Source organism: Acipenser ruthenus, chromosome 8 (assembly GCF_902713425.1).
Source record: "Acipenser ruthenus chromosome 8, fAciRut3.2 maternal haplotype, whole genome shotgun sequence".
Taxonomy (NCBI): Eukaryota; Metazoa; Chordata; class Actinopteri; order Acipenseriformes; family Acipenseridae; genus Acipenser; species Acipenser ruthenus.
This window is the reverse complement of record NC_081196.1, coordinates 4865372-4883492: the sequence shown is the minus strand read 5'-3', so window position 1 is coordinate 4883492 and position 18121 is coordinate 4865372. Positions and strand designations below refer to the sequence as shown.

Genomic DNA, 18121 nt, shown 5'->3' with positions numbered 1-18121 from the left:
GATTTAAAACAGCAAGTAATGAAATGCACAGCCAGTCTTTTAATTAGCCATCGCCTGCTGTGCTTTATTTATTTATTTCAATAAGCTGTTCTTAAAAGATCAGATAAAAGTATTTCTGGTTTTGAGAAGAAAAAAAATCTATACATTTACTATTAAACAAACAATACAAAAGAGGGTATTAGTTTATCAGCAAGGGCTGGCAGAAAATAAAAGGAGCATCAAAATAAGTTTAGTTAAGAAGGTCTGCAGGGCTTCTTTCCATGTCAACACCCTGGACTGCAGGGGGCTGGAAACTCAATAGACATTTGAATGTATAGTATTGGGTAGCACTTTGAAAGCAGAACGGCTTGCATGTGCAGTCTTTTACTACCCACGCAGGGTATTGAAAAGGTCTCATTCTCTGTTAGTTAGTGGTTGGGGGTTGGGGGTGGGGGGAGGCTGGGGGGATCCAGACCTCCATGTGATCCCATTTGGCAACCAGGTGGCAAGATGCAATCAAAGAAATCCTACCCCGAAGCCCTGCGGTTCACATGCGATCCTTTCACCCACAAAAAAAGCTGCAATTACTCTAAATATTTTTGTCAGCAAATAACTGACGAAGCCAAGTTACTCCAGCATTGAATTTAATAAAGCACAATGGGAAAAAGCTGCTCCGAGGTTTGCTGTTGTAGCCAAAATAGTTTGTTAAACTTCATTTTTGAATGGCAAAGAAAACCAGAGGGGCTATACGTCCCAGTAAAATGAAAGCCTTATAGTACATTAATCCACTGCAATTACACAGCACGTCTCACTGCAATTGAATGCTAGAGTTTCAAAAGCCACACTATTTAGTAGCTGTCTGTGTTCTAAACCGAATGAAAAAAACAGAAAAATATTGTGCCGATTAAAAACAATATATAATAAATTTAACTGCATTACATTTAACATTATGTTATTTGTTCTTTCTCCGGTACAGTCTGCCCCCACCACCCACACAACTACTTTCTGAACAATGATTTCTCGTATTGAATTGAGTGAAACGCCTCAAAAACAGGACAACAGAAACTGATGCTAAGGGGTGGCTTGGCCTATTGCATGGCAAGTGAAAAAAACAGGGGAGGATAATGGTCAAAATGGTTTTCTGGTTGAATGAGTCTGTGCATTCACATGATTAAGATCAAACATCCTAGTTTGCTTTCATGTTCCTCTTCCTCAAACCAGTCTGAATATTAAACAAGAGAACTGATATACCGCTACATTCAAAAAGGAGAGGACAGTCTAAGCACTGCAGTATTCTTCAAGTTAAGAAAAAAATAAATACTTACGTAGGTGAAACTTTGAAATACCCCAGTATGAACAGCACGGATTTGAACATGGCAGTTTTCTGCAAAGGAAAACAGTACTGTACATGTTCACCGAGGTGTATCCAGCGAGACCGTAACCGCTGCTGTACAAAGAAAAGCAGCACAATGGACCCCCACCCGCCCCATCAAAAAAGACAAATCATATTTCGTTAATCCCACAAGGAAAGACGTCCAGTGCAGAACTGGCAAGAAATGCTGTGCTCTGAAAAACGTAGATAAAAGCAGCTTAAATGCTTGCTTTTTCTCAGACTGAAACAGCAGTCTGAATCCCTTTATTTATCCCAAGTCTCGTTTTAAGTCTCCACTGTACGGCAAGTGCTGCTTTTTTTTACGCTTTTGTTCTCGTGTGGGATCATCCACTACCGAGGGATACAGAAAGCGGCAGGAAAGACCATGCGCCCAGTGAAGAGTCATTGTTTTCATGTCTAGGAATGACACGGGTCTACCAGACAGCTGCAGGTACAGTACAATGTAAAAGAGCCCCCCAATCCCCCACCCCCAGAACATACTGCTTTTGTCTCACCGGAGCCACGTTTCATTCCCCTGAAGAAGCTACATCAAAGTGGAACTCTAAAGGGTTTAGCGAGCCAGGCTAGACAGTCTACAGAATAGAATTAATAGCAACCTTATCTGCAGTTAAGCCCCCCCCGTCTTCCATCCACACACACTTTTCCTTAGGGAATCCCCCCCCCCCCCCCCCCCCCCCCAAAAAAAATGAGATAACGTCCATCTATTACAATCTGCATGCGCTGTGGTCATCCTGTCTATTTGTCTCCTTCCCTCCGACTTCCTTTCTATCCGTCATTAAATGTCAATATATTAAATTGATGGTGATGCATTAAGAGTACAAAACACACACAACCTTGCCAACCTTCTGAGTAAGTGTCTAAGGGAATGATGGAGCACAGGAACACTCTACATCATTGCAGGATGGCTTTAAAAAAAAAAAAAAAAAGGCTTCTATGCTCCGAGTGCAGCGCGTTTTCTGAAACTGAGCTTATCAAATAATAAGATTGGTCTCTTCCTCGCTCCCCGAGGATTGCAACAGCCAACTCTTACAATAGAATTCTGCTAGATGAATATATTCCTTACCTTCTGTTCCTATTCAAAGCGGCTGGAAACACTTTCTTTCACGGGGATGAGCCTAAGTAAAATGTCGACAGTGCCAACCTAACTCAATTTCTTACTGCAGTGCAGCTTGTGAAGAGCTTTACTGGGTCAGTGCGATGAGCTTAGAGGAAGCAGCAAGGACAATGCAAATTAAAATAAAAACAAAAATCAGTATTTTGTGTTAGATTTGGAAATGTCACATTTTTCACTTGGTCAGTTTTTCGTTAAGTAGACTACGTTATGCAATTCAATATGTTAAGGTAACATTATTCAGGATGTTTTATGCAAGTTTATGAAGCAGGATTAGTTGATGTAAAACTTTTGGCCACAGCTGTACTGTATAAAGTTGCATTGGTCTTCCATTAATTAAAGTAGTGGCTCATTTATATACTCAACAACATCAGTTCAAACTAACTCTCAAATGCCGCATCTGGGACCTATTACAAATCTGCAAAGTGGACACTGCACATTTAAATGAGCCTGATTACCCTAATCAAATCCATACACTGTACCAGAATACCAAACCTACCTAAGTCTAGACCTTTTTGTGTGGGGTTTTTTTTTGGTGTTGGTTGGTCTTTCCAGACATGTTTTCTACAGAGCCCCTATTACCCTGGGATCTACATGGCCAAAGAAGACCATGCAGATCCCAGGGTAAAGGAAGAAGAGTTTATATATATTATATATATATATATATATATAAACACACACAAATTTAATGTACGGTACCTAAATCCGGAATTATAAATGCAAGATATTCAGTTCTACTACATTGTTTGAGCAAAACCTTCTCACGGTCTTTCATGCGGTAATGAAAGAGATTCATTTACAAGCCGAGACACATTGGACTAATTTTAGAACTATGGTAAATGCATCTCCCCCACCCAAGATCTTTGGAGATTTAGGGCAAGTTGTATTGAAATGTTGTTGGGACGTCACAAACAGACTTAATTAATTAGCAAATAAAGATCAAAAGGAATTAGGAATGACCTGCAGGCCTGCAACTTGACCCTCGCATATCCCCTCAGGAAGCAGGAACCAATATCTGTGGTGAATATAGAAAGCCATACTTCATACACAGTGACAACCATATTAACTCAATTACAATTAGAATGTGCAAGGCATACGAAGGCTCCCAAAAATACATTCATTCATACTGTAGGAGCACCGAGTCCTCCGTAAATGGAGGACAAAATACTGCTGGATTTTGCACAGAAAGCAGTCACGGCCTCTATTTCCTTTGGTAACAAATGCTAAGGACAGCTACGCTTTGATATTGCCACTAGCAGCGAGCAGGTCCTTTTAGAATTGTCATCTCACTTCAACTTGGGTTTCACAAGTTATTTGCAAAAGATAGCAATTCATTATTCTAAATACATTTAATGAAACAGAGGAGGCTATTTAAAAAGTAGGTGGCATAACAAACCTATTTTGAAAACAAGGGTTTCTAAAAATGACTAGCAAGTAATTTAATTTTTCTTACTGAAAATGATGATGTTAACTTAGAAGGGCAAGGTCTTTGTCACAACACAGAACGACAAACCATGAGAAAATTGTAGGCGGTATGATAAAATCATATCCGTATGGAACAATGTTGATTACTAGTCAGTTATCAACAGTCTTAAATGAAAAATATAAAAAAGTTCTGTAGTGTTGCAATTCACAATGCGTGAAATATGCTCTTTTGGTGATAAACCATACAATCTACCAATAAATTTTTTTTAAAGTACATTTATAATCTGATTTTTTCCCCTGTTGCTTTGCTCAAACATTCACTGTATCCAATAGGCTCAGTCTCTCGCTCTCTCTCTCCGTGTCTCTCTCTGTGTCTCTGTCTCTCTAAGCAGGTATAAAAAAACAACAATAATTAACCCTTGAGAGAAATTCCTTTTTTGTTAGATATTAATTTCCAAAACTAGCTTCTCCTTCCTTTTCAAATGGTTCTTTAATAAAAATAGAACACTTTTGCTCATCTATCCTGATTGGAAGAAAAATAAACTTTCATACCTATAAAAGCAAACACACACCCAGACAAATACTTCACCTGCAGCTTTGTTAACCTGCAACAATATCCAACAGATTTTTCTACGCACGCCGATGGTTGATTTAACCATGGATAATTTAAGCTCCTGACCAATGAAATGCTGCATTCATATTTATTAAACTTAGGCCTACTACAAATCTGAAACTTTCAAGGAGCCAATAAAATCAATGTTTATGAATATGCCTATTCAAAGAAAGGACCAAAAAACTAAGCTGCAGTAAAAGTGTTGCAGTGAAATGCCAGCAACATTCTTACCCCCTCCCGATTCCATTTTCCAATATTCCAGTTTACAAGTCCATGTATACAAACAATACAGAACTGTGGAGTTGGTGCATCACAGGGAAGCCTACAGCTTTTGTTTCACCCCCTCGAACAAACAAAAGCAAAAAATAAGCAGGAAAACAGAATGTACAGATAAATATGAAGTAGCCATTACTCCTACCTGTCCTGTGACTGCTCCTCGTACATCCTCTCCTTGCCCTCTTTAAAGAGTCGAATAGCCCTTTTGGATTTCTTTATCAAGCTGTCGATGTATATTTTAAAGTACTCGTTCTCGCTTAACTGAGTCAGTCTCTGATTCTCTTCATACTTGCACAGTATGAGCCGCAGGTGCTGGTAGGTGTCTGGTAGGATATCCAGAATGTAAGGGGGGCTGTTTTTCAGCTGCAACTTGGGGTTTTGGCAGAGTCTCACCTGTAGGCATAGATGGAGAAAACATACCTTATTAAAATATTGCTGGGTAAATCACGGCAACTAAATACCTCAAACAGTCCAATTCTCCAGCTCTAGAGAACCTTACATCAATAAATTGATGCGAAGGACAACTGTGCATAAATGATACAGAGGAGCATCTGGGAGCAGCCTCCTTAAGGCTATTGTGCAAATGGGACCCATTGATAAGATTAACAAGCAGTGCTGATCTTCTTAAAAGATCATTCAAGGTCAATGTGTGTGCAGTGGTCTGAGCGCCAGTGTTGTGTGAAAAGGGATACAAGGATACAACATTTTATATTGGAACAAACACCACTTGGAAACAGGCTGAAATTACAGTGTTTGCATTTGTTTCTGCTCTATAATAAAGTTTAAAATGTTAATTAAATAAAAAGATACCATGCTAAGGATACCATTGCATAACTAAGGTTTTTAAATGAATAACACGCTCTACTAGCAAGGTAATTTGATGTGGTGGGGGGTTTAAAGTGTATAGCTACTGGGAGTCAAGCAAAAAAAAAAAAAAAAAAAAAAAACAATGGAGACTTGACTCCGAGACTTATTTACAGTTCGGTGGTACTAAACCCCCCTACCCGCAAACATTGCATATAAACAATTTAAACAGCATGTTAAACGGCTGATCTGCTAAAGCGTATCTCTGCATCTGGAAAACCACTGAATTAACCGTGTCTGAGGGTACATGTGAATCTAAAGATGCATGCGTCTCATCTGATAATCATTCAACATAACCAATGCATTCCAAGACAACAACTGCACCATCTCATATATATATATATATATATATATATATATATATATATATATATATATATATATATATATATATATATATAATTACACACACACATTGTTGATCTTGAGTACTGGGGGTCACCCCCACCACAAAACTGTTTAAACGCCAGGAAGGAAACATGTCAGCCTTCTCGTCAACGTCCAAATCATGACAGCGATACCTAAAAGGCCACTATTAGACATCAACACCAAATCAGCCCCAATTACTGCCACACACAGTAGCTGCTAATCTAGCAATTAAAATGGTTTTGCAATGATGCGTACACAGCAGAGAGCATGCATAAGGAACCCATTACGCATGAATGCCTATTTTGTCTAAGTTATTTATACATTTTTTTTTTCCCCATTGGTCAATTAACAGTAAACGTTTTTTTTAACACAGGAAGTGAAAGAATTGCCAAATCAGGAATAGATGATTATGTTATTTATCAAATATGTATTTATATAGGGACATTAGAAAATCATACATGGACTAACTTAGAATTAATAGAATTCAAGTTAACACGAGAAAATGAAAACTAGCGACTCAAACTGTTGTGATTTTTCTCTTATATAAAAGAGAAACAGTACAGAGGCCTGGGTTGGAGGTGAGACTTTACAGTTAGTCATAAAAAAGGCAGAACCACAACGGATTATGTTTTGCTGGAAGCAATCACTGCCTGCTTGAAATACTGCTAACAGGGAGAATGGTCCAGTCGGAGTACATCAGTGGCGCAGACTTTCTGGACCATATCTCATCCCTACGATGTATCTATCCTGTTAAAACGACACGGTTAATACTAGTGTATCCGGCACTTACCACTTTATCCATGAGCTTCCATGTCTTTTCTACGGTGCGGCGGTCAGCCACCGCTTGTTTTGGTGGACCCACGGCGTCCTGAATGGCATCAAATAAGCCCGAAATCATTCCTTTTCGGGGGTTTGGCCCACGTCCCCCGGGGTTTCGTCCACTAAGTGCAGTTGCCATCTTCTAAACACTAAAAAATAAAAAGAAATCCTCTAAACTGACTTGCACGCATAGCTAACTTTCTACTGATGAAAATAAAAATGTACCGAACGAGTATGTATACACACACATGCATGTATTTATATAAAGGCATTTAGTTAAAGCTAGAGATGACTAATTGAGTTTACAAATGTAACTAAACTAAGAGACAATTATGTTCTTTCAACTACCGTATCACTAGTCCATGTCCTTGTTGTTTTGTGCTATCGTAGCAAATTATATATATATATATATATATATATATATATATATATATATATATATATATATATATGGTTTCACTAAAAATAAAAATAAAAGTCAACTTAGTTCATGACGTTCTTGCGAACAAAGTATCCTGGAAGCTGGGGTGATTTAAGTGTCGCTTTCTGGTTTTCAGCCGCAGCTCAACAATTATTTTCAAGACAAAATCAAAAGCATTTTCGTCACACGCTTGAAACTTAGCTAGTTGCATGAAGATACTGGTTCTGTGCTGTTTTCCGTGAGTACTGCGTGTTGTAGCATGCGGGGATCCAGACTTACTGCAGCAAACAGAACGCATCCGACAGTCATCAGCCAGCAGAGTCAATGGAGGGTCTCCTTTACTAAGAGCAACATTTTTAAAAAATACACAGATATATATTTATTACAAAAAAAAAAAAAAAACAGCTGAAACTGTGTAAAGCTGTTTTTCATTCAGCAGTCCGGAATTATCTTCCACGGCAGGTCGAACAGCAGCTTTCTTTATATAAACTATCTTTATTGCAGTCGTGTTTGCCTCAGTCTTCACGCCGCACTGAAATGCAAAAGCCTTTTAAATCCTTTGACAACTAAAAGCAACAGCGTCCCACTCATTTTCTCTCTCTGCCCAGAGAGGAGGAACAGCTCGCTCGGGAGCTAGAAGTGGGTGGGAGCATTAAGAGGACCGGCTTGACTGACGCGAGTTAGGTGCCTATCAGAAAATGCATTCGCACAGCGACACCGGCAGCGACCCAGCCTGACAACACCAATAACAAACAAGCAGATACGACGTATTTTTTCCGTCCGCAAGTTTATCAGCGAATTATATTGCGAGGAATTGTATGGGGTGGTACTTCGTTTACTAATATGCACAGCAAGGGCTGCTGTAAACATATTTTTTTGTTATTTTCTCTAAACCACGTGGAAAACAGTGTAAATGCTGGTAAGCAACAGTGTTAGTGCGTGGAAGTAATGCAAAGGTACCCGTAACTATGTTTCTATCAACAAGACGAACACATTTCTACTTAACTTTGGCACAAAAATACAGTATATGCAAATCTTACCGTGGATAAACCTAAGCAAATAACCCTCCAAATTAAAAAGAATTATCATTGTGCAACTTTGCATATTTTTTGAAGCTGTACCGTTTCCCTCATATGCAATTTAAGTAATAATAATAATAATATTTGTTTATTTAGCAGACGCCTTTATCCAAGGCGATTTAGGGTGTGTGAACTATCCATCAGCTGCAGAGTCACTTACAACTCCGTCTCACCCGAAAGACGGAACACAAGAAAGTCAACTGACTTGCTCAGGGTCACACAATGAGTCAGTGGCTGAGGTGGGATTTGAACCGGGGACCTCCTGATTACAAGTCCTTTTCTTTAACCACTGGACCACACAGCCTCCATAATAATAATAAACAGACAGAATGCCAGACCAGTATCAGACACCCCCGGAGATTGCTGCACCGAAACCTAAAAAGATATTTCAAAATGAATATTTTGTTTTTGAACGGTCAAAGGGGAATTAAAATATACAGTGGCCAGAGATCATGCCAAGAAATAGTGTAAAAAGATGACGAAAATATTATTAAACATGTCTGCAGCAGAAAATGTTTGTAAGAGAAGCGAAAGAAAACAGGAAGGTCAGGGGTCTGTCTTGCGTTTGGCAAAAGCTGTTACAATTTACAACAGGTATCTTTAAAGATATACAAAAACTGACTCCATTTCCTCTGCCTTCCAAAGACTGCACTGTAGTGCTTAAACTATTGCCAGAAAGAGGAATTTGGCGACTACCTTTTCAGCTAAACCCTGAAATCAGCGGTAGATTTATCCTTTGTGTGCGAAGCTGACAGCACTGACCAGAGTGACATGAAAACGTATTATTTACCATCGTTTTTGAACCTAACAAAAATATCTGGAGGCAGTAATGCAGAAAATAAAGTGCAGCCATATATTCAGTTTTTTGGAAAATTAACAAAATGATGATCCAGTACAGAAAATTGTGTAGTTTAAATCATACAGTGCGTCAGTAATTCTGTCACAGCATTATGACTGAGGTATGTTTATTTTATATTATAATTAAATGTACGTAATACTAACGGACAAAATATATGATCTTGTCCTAGTGAGGTCAGTATTTTGCAAGGTGTCCGTCATGTAACATGACTGTGCCGACCCTATGTGTTATTGATATATGATATGTGTTATTTAGGTTGAATTACCGCAATTATGTTACCTGTTCTTGCACCAAGTTTTCCTGCACCCTACAGAATTAACCAATGCTGCTTCATAAAGTCCAGTATAACCGGTTGAATATAATGTTACGTTGTTAACATATTGAATTACATACTGCTTTGCAGTTTTTTCATATTGATGATTTGCACATGTCACCAAATCACGTGACCTAAGTGTGGTCGTCCATTTTGGACGTCAAAAAGCTTTGGACGTCGTATTGACAACCTGCGAAGATGTAGGTAGAATTTTCTTTTTAAAAACAATTTTTTTTTCAACTCATCCTATCAGGATGGTGACATGTTTGCATCAGTGCCTAATACCAGGGGGGTGTGTCCGTCATCTTATCATGGCTAAGGTAATCACGTCTCAATTTCATTTGATAAACTAGCAATGACAGTGACAGCACTAATATTGCCAAAGGAGATCCATGCGCAGCGGGATCTCCCAGGGCTGGCCTCACAGCAGCTGGCAGAAGTTTGAAAAACAGATTCTCCTGGGCCATCTGGGGGCCACCAGGAGAACTGTCTCTCCTGACCTAGAGGAATGTGCTGCACCACCTGAGTATTGCAACTGGTGTTGTGCAAACGGGTGGGTCTGAGGACGCAAGCCGTCAGGACCCCTCTGGGGCTGCTGAGGCTGGGGCTGCCTTGGAGCCTTCCTGGGGTGGTTCCGTTGGAACTGTCTCCCTGGGTGCTGGTGCACTGGGGCCCCACGTCCTGCATTTCTCCGTCCTTGCTGACAGCCCCTTGGATAAGCTGTCGCAGAGGCCTAGAGGCGGTGCCTCAGGTTGCCCCGTGGCGCTGTAGGGATTGGAATAGTCCTGGTTATCGTAGTAACTGCCGGACGCCATTGCCTCCCACTTCCCCGTGCTGGGGCATGGGAGGTGAGTATTGCAGCTACGCGATGTAAGCTGTTGAAGATATATATATTATTTTTTTTTTTTTTTTTTTTACATGAAACGCAGTTGCGTAGCGTTAACCTCGGCCTTCAGCTGCCGAGTTTCTTATTCCGGGGAAGTGGCAAGCCGACTTCCAGGAATAAAATTGCAAGGGAACTCTCTCTCTCTCTCTCTCTCTCTCTCTCTCTCTCTCTCTCTCTCTCTCTCTCTCTCCGTGCCTGAACCCCCACCCTCTATCTCGCTCTACGTCTCTCCCCAGTCTCCTTTCTCTCACACTCTCTCACCTAGGCCCCATCTCACAGGCCGTCATTCCCCAGGGCTCCCTGGCTAGGCTCCGCTTTCTCTTTCATTCAGCTTTCTCCCCCTCACACTCTCCCGCGCAGGTGGTACTTATACCCCCCCGCTGCTCCCATCCACTTCACCCAGATTGACCAACCAGGTCTATCCCTGCTCTTTTCCTACTCTAGGTGGCATGGTGGCCCCTTAACAATACATATAACATGTACACCGGACAAGACAGACAAGACAAACAAACGGGACAACATAAAAGTTCAGCAGACACAGAACGGTGCCCGGGTCGCTACAATATACAGGGACCAACCCTGAAAGCTTTAGGAAGCGGTCAGCAATTTGCTCAGTGATTGTGACTTGTTTATTTGGTCACAATTTCTTAAAGCGTAAATAGCTTAAAATGTTACGTTAATTGATTTCCCCGCCATTTTATAGTATTTGCAATCAACCTGCGTGGTTCTGGGTTCCTACATTGAGTTCTCTTTTTTTGTTTTTCTCTATTTTTTTTTTTTTTTTACCTGTTATTGAACTTGTTTTAAACTGGTCAACAGAATCCTACTGGCCCAGGATTCCATTGAAATCATGATGTAACAATGGGACCATTCAGCTCTACCAGCCCCATGGGACGGCAGAGTTAAAGGTCCGCTGTCACGTGATTTGAATGGAATGAGGAAGGCAGTTCAGTGCCAGCATTAAGAATTCTCTTGACAAGCTCAAATTCAGGTTAAGGCAGTTTTAGAGAAAAATGGTCACAACTCGCTGTTGGAGCAACAGAGCCCCAAAAAGCACCCAATGATTGCAAAAGCCATAAAATAAACAAGATTATTTGATTAAGTAAAAATAAAATTGAAGGTACTTATTCTTTAGGATACATTACTATTTAGGCACGTATTAAGCATGACATGCACATTGGTAAGTGGCTTCCACAAAACTATAAAGGACTTCACCAATCAATCAAGAATTACTACGATAAAGATTTTCAAAATAATAACCACAAATACCTCTTTCGATCATAGCATCCTGTAGTATGTTAAAGGTTAAATTTTGTTTCTTAATAAGGATTTTTATTTTCTGTTGAATGTTTCACTTCTGCGTTTAGCCTAGCAGATTTTGGTCAATGATAGCTGACATCCTCTTGAAGTTTTTTTGGCTACTCAACCCAAGCCGTCTTAAACTCGAAGCTCAATTGATCTGTTTTTTGAATGGCCTAGCTTATATTTGTTTTTATTTTAATCAATAAAAACAAATATATTCTGCTATTTTTCAAAATATTTAGCATACTGCAAGGTGGTGTTTCTATGTTTATTTTACTAGAATAACTACAGCTTCTATTTGTAGATTTAAAGCAGCAGTTTCCCCACACACTTTTTAAAATATGGATATTAAACAATAGATTTAGCTTCTCCACACATGGGAAGGTGCTATAAAATGAGCCACGATACCATGTTTTTCTAGAACGACACAAATTATGTGTTATATTAAACCATTATATTGTTATTTGTGTTGTTGATGTGCTTTTGCAAATACGAAAAGACATGGGACAGATATAGTAGTGTCTTCACCGCAGTTATTTGTTCTCATATGTGTTATGAATTTATATTTCAAAAGCACTTATTTCTACAGATAGTTGCCATTATTCTGTAAACACAGAGAAACAATTAAATCTGTACTCAAAACTACAAACACAATTATCTCCCAGGCAGTACTGTGCCTCTGTTCTGCAGCCCTGTAATTATTGTTTCTAGACCTTGCAGCAATTACCTAGCACTGTGCTAAGGTCAGTGGTGATAAAACAGTGGATACAAATCTCTTCTGTTTGCGATTAGGAATAACCTGCTCAAGTAAACGATGAAAAAGAACAAACCCAGATTTCTGTTAATGATACAAACATGACTCATGGCAGCAGAGATTGCACTCGATTGCCATAACTGCCTTTTGTTAGTGTACTGCACAGCCCCAGTAATGTCTATAACTTGTAGTAATTGCAGTGATTGTTTGTTAAGCAGGCTCAGATATATACATCTTTCTCATATGGACACATGAAAATAACGTCAATTCCAGTACTGTGCTGAAAAGCTTTAAAATCGCTTAATATCCACTGAGACCAAGGTTCAAAGTTCATAAAAAAAGCCTTGTAAAGTATATGTATTTTCTACCATTGAAATTAGGGTTTAAAATGGGAAAATCTGGATTTTATCTTAATTTCAAGGGGAACCATACAGCTAAGGAAATTGACTCAAATCCATTTCTAACTGTGTATGAGATACACGTCAATCTGAATCAAATTCAGTTGTTTAAATTAGTATCAGCCACATTTGTTTCTGTAAAACAGAATCTAAAGATATTGAGACAGATGGCAGAATGACAGGGCTAAATAGCAGCCAGGATCGCAGTGGGAACAATAATAAGTTCTATTATAAACCACAGTGGAACTTAATGGTTATATTCATTAAATCACTGGGAATAACCCAGTACATTTGGGACGAACTCACATTTGAAGCCAATGCATATGCAAAATAGGATCATTTAGTGTAGAGGGCTGTTAGCAGGATTATCGTCACCGGAAATGACTTATGTGGTTACTGAGTATGTCTAAATGAAAATTAAACATTAACATGATATGTGTTCCGTTAAAAATAATTAGTGCAGAGCTAATCTGTGTGGTCAGTACTGTCAAGAATTGTAAAGAGCTCTAAGCTGATAGTGATCAGTCTTATCTGGCAGCTAAAACAAGTAATTCGAAGAGCCATGTTTTAATTTTTTTACATTTTTTTTGGGGGGGGGGCTAAATGAAGAACAAGGGGTCAACTCAAATAGCAAGGTGTTAAAAAAACAAGTACATGAACAGTGCTGTGCGGACAGCAGACAGCTGCTGTAGCCATTATGCACATAGCAACGGCCTTCATTCAGCAGAGAACAGGTAAGATTTATATACCGATTATTGGTCAGAGATACAAACCCTAACACATTTCTAAAATACATTTTATTAATCTTACCTGCTTTGCACTTTCTTTCGCTACATTTCTCTCAGATGTGCAGTTTTGAAAGAAACACGTGGTATGGCAAACATGTATTTTCATTTTAAAGGTAGAATTTTTACCTTATGAAACTATGTCAAGTAGCTTGTGACTTCAGCAGTACGCAGTATAGTCTGATATCCTTGTATTCATAAAAAAGAAGGAAATGTACAATCCTGTCTTCACCGATTCATGAGAGCAGTTAATATACTGAAAGACAAATGACTGAAAAAATCCATAAACATGAACAGGGAATATATTATGCATGGAGATAAACATGAAAATATTCTCTAGGAAATGGTCCCGATTTCCATACTTAAACATAGTTATTACAAATGGCTTTGCTCTAAAGCTGAAGGGCGGGGGGTGGCCTGTGTTTTTAATCCTTTTAAGGAACGGGTCAGACTAAAATGGGGGGGGGGGGGGCAGCGGCAAAACAAATTTCCTTGTGTAACTTAAGGGGTTAACCCCACCTTTGTTCTGTTGAGAGGAGGGTTAAGGGGTTAACCTCACCTGTTTTCTGTTGAGAGGAGGGTTAAGGGGTTAACCTCACCTGTGTTCTGTTGAGAGGAGGGTTAAGGGGTTAACCCCACCTGTGTTCTGTTGCAAGGAGGGTAACAAGCTGCGTAGACGTGCTTTGGGTATATTCAGTAGTAATGTGGGTTGACGAGCAGGCTTGTGCCTTTGGAGGATAGGTACTGAGCTGTAATGAAAAGTTATTGCTCATTTTTACATATGAAACAAATTATACTATAACTAGGTCTTCTGTTTTTCAGTGTTTATTCATTTTATTTGTCTGTATTTTTTTTTAATCTGTTGTATTTTAGGTTGGAACACATTATTAAATGCACACATTGAACGATTGTTAGAGTACCTTACAGTAACCCCATGTGAAGAATATCAGCTATGTGAAAGTGTTTCCGGTAAAGAGCCATCAATCGATCACAAACTCAGTCAGGTCAGTGAATGAAGGCATGTGCTGAAACTTGAAACGTTTGTATGCTTGACTTTCTTGTAAATGTTATCTCAGACCGTTATCAGTAGATTAAAGTCAGCAAAAACTGGGAAACTGTAGCTTTGTAATTGAGAGCTGTCCAATGCACCTGCCTTTAATAAATATCACTAAAGTTGTGTTTTTTTTGTGAACTGTACATTTATGGTACTAAAGCACTGACACTTTAAACCACATTTTGCACAAATGTACTTGAGCATAAGAACAGAAGAATATTTACGAGCGGGAGGAGGCCACATGGTTACACACATTTTTTTTTTATCAAGTTTGGTCTTAAAGGATGTAAAAGTGAGTACATTTACTGCAAACTCACTAACCCCTTCCTCTTTATATTGTTTGGGTTGTTCTGGACTGGCTGGTACAGTTCGATTCAGTTGCAGAGAGTGAGGGTCTGATTAAGGATTAGCAATGGCACTGCTCCCCCAGTAAGCACACAGGAGAAGTATAAAGATGACTGGAATGAACCTTGTTAGCTTTGGGTAGATGTGCAACATGTGCTGGAGAATATGCTGAACTAGGTGCAGTTCGAAAGAAGCAAGAGGAAATGTTGCATGAATGGTGACGACCCAGCTGAGTGTTTATACCAGGGATTGCCTCTCTTTGCACCTCCCCCAATGTACAGAGTACACAGCTTGATGATATTATTCTTGTGTAAGTATAGAAGTTTGTTTCCAGGACGGTTCTAGCTGCACGCTATGGTTGTGGAAGTGAGTCCTAATTAGAAGAATAAGGCAGGGTCACCAAGGGCAAACCCCTGGCTTTTATTACGGTGTTGTGTTGAGGGATCTGATTTCTGCAAAGCTGACAGTAAGATGTATGTCCCCAGCTTATTATAGCTCTGCCTGATCTCCAGCAGAACAGCTTTTGATCAGTTAGAGAAGCGATGCATTGGACCGAAAGGTATCGGCATTCTGTTTTCTGTTTATTCAGGTGATTTTAGCGCTCATGAAAGCTGTTGGGCAATGGCACTGGATGCAGGTCCATTAAGAGCTATGTGAGCTCAGCCAGTACTCATCGCTTCACACTTGGGAGAACACCAGTGGGATTCAGTCCTGGGCCTCTTTCAAGCAGGGACTACAGCTCTGTCAAATAGTGCCAAATTGTGCTGCAATTTAGTGATATGATTATTGTCCGTTGAGGAGTTGGTTAAGTACTCATTTCACGTGTGTTAGAAGCCACATTTGAAAGCCCTCCAGAGGTTTCTGAATTGCTACCTACCTGTAACCTTTGCATTGGAATGATCATGAAATGTAATATTCTGCACTGAGAGCAGGGGCTTCACTGGATTTTCTGATGCAGAATGCCATATCATCAAAGTAAGTGTGGCCTGTGTCAATGAGTTAGGAAATATAACTTTAACGAAGCATGGTTTGTAACCAATATTCGGGGAAAGTACTGCACATAAATAGTATTTAAGGGAATGTGACAAAAAATGATTTATTTGAGTGTAGCAATGAAGAGGGAAGTGAAATGGAAGGAGGTTAGTTATAGAGGTGAATTGCCCAGATCAGTGAATGTGTTTCCTGATGTAACATTGTTAAACCATGGACCTTTATTAAAGAGTAAGCAACTTCCTGTACATTTTCATATAAACTGCCATTGTTTTTATGATATTTACTCAAGTATTGTGTTTAGTTTTATTTTTACATTTTAGAGAGTGAACAGACCACCAGACAATAAACAGAGTGTGAGATAACTTGGCGTTCTGGCTGGAAAACATTGGTGGTGAACCTGCAAACTAAGTGCTGTCCTGGAGAGGAGGGGTTAAAGCTCTATGCCATTTCAGGAGTCGCTCGATCTCCATTTTCCACTTGAGGAAAACATCACATCTTGTTAAAAGCTAAATGATTGGTCTCAAAATAGACTGCTCATTTGCTTAACAAGCAGCTGCGTATCCCAGTTGACTTCATTACTGGCAGATATTAAATGCAGATTTTTGCTTTTTCTCTTGCGCTTACACTTCTTTAAAAAAAATAAATAAATAAAAAAATAATAATTCCATTTAATGAGACTATAGCATGCGCAGCAGGCATCACCAGCCTGTTAACTGACTGCAGCTCAGGGCTCAATTACCCGCTGTGTCAGGAACTAATACTTAGTGTTCCATGTGTTTTGATTTTTTACCTTTGAATACATTTCCTGGGAGCTTATGTTCCAGAGGGTTTGGTTGAAATGTTGTCATTTTTTGACAGAATAATATTAAACCTATTTTTATGTATAAAAATAAGTATACTGTACATGGTCGCTTTTTATGGGAGTGTTTATTTTTTCCATTTACAGTCAAATAAAAAAAACAACAGCTGACTAAGCTATATGAAACACAGTACAGGCATAGCCATCTATGCATACTAGTAACAAGACAGAGCCCTGAGGGGGATGATCCTTGTCTCCATAGGCCTCTGCAGTGCCCTAGGGCAGGGTTTCCCAATCCTGGGCCTGGGGGACCCCTGTGTCTGCTGGTTTTCATGCCAACTGAGTTCTCAATGACTTAATTGAACCCTTAATTGAACTATTAATTTGCTTAATTAAAACCAGGATCTGACAGATACGTACCAAACTGGTACAGCAGTGTACAGATCTAAATGTGAAAAGCATAACGAAGGACTGAATACAAGAGTGATTTTTCTTGCATTCAGCAACACTCTGTGCCCGAGGTCAGATTACGAACCTTATAAAAAGTCGAAGGGGAAAGGTGGAAAAGGGAATAAAATTACAATCAAAGCTACTTCCCCTTTAAATTTGGTGTTGCAAAGATTCCTTCTAAGATTTTCTGCAATGCTGTTAGCCCACAATAGTTGATGAATAATATGAATGTATTTAATAAGAATGGACACGCAGTGGAACTGATTAACAAACTACCAGGAGGACCTTTAATATTGAAATGAGTAACAAAGGTACGGTATGACACTTTTTGTTCTGACACCAAATTTGATTTAGCTACATTACAGGCCAAGAGAACAGACTTGGTTTCATTTAAACCATTTAAAGGCGACTGGAAAGAATTATTGATTGAACAAATAAAGATGGAAATGCTTTTATATATGAATCATATGAGTGGGACGGAGTGACGCAGTGGGCTTCTTGACTTTCAGATTATTATTTTTATTTTTGAGTTTAAGAAGTCAAAAGTGCCACACGCCTCATGCCATTATACCTGTAGGTGGACCAAGACAAGATTGAAAAATAAATAAAAACCGAATAAAACATACCAAAGAGGATTGTTCATTGTGATTAAATACAAGGTGGGCACAGGTATAGCAATTGCTCAGTTTCTCTGAGGCCAAACTTGATTAAAGTGCTGATGCCTTTAGAATTACTGACCGGACTGACATTGTAAAATGTAATTCTGCTTGTGGGGGTCGTAGGACATACAAAGTACACCCCAATATAGCTAAATGTCTTCTAAAACAGGGGCGC

General features: G+C 39.3%; 1 protein-coding gene across 2 annotated transcripts in view; it reads right to left on the bottom strand.

Moving 5' to 3' along the window:
* The window catches only part of LOC117405466 (E3 ubiquitin-protein ligase CBL-B-like), a 64743-nt gene extending 56815 nt beyond the window's left edge, over nt 1-7928 (bottom strand). Inside the window, exons 1-3 of one of the 2 annotated variants that reach the window (XM_034922538.2) lie at nt 7550-7928; nt 6821-6998; nt 4940-5190 (exon numbers count right to left, since the gene is read on the bottom strand). In XM_034922538.2, coding sequence (XP_034778429.2) covers nt 4940-5190; nt 6821-6988 — 419 coding nt within the window. In that variant the 5' untranslated portion in view covers nt 6989-6998; nt 7550-7928. Of the gene's footprint in view, nt 1-1304; nt 1370-4939; nt 5191-6820; nt 6999-7549 lie in introns of those variants that run through there. The other variant, XM_059028187.1, reaches the window with a different exon arrangement.
* Nucleotides 7929-18121: the final 10193 nt, after the last annotated feature.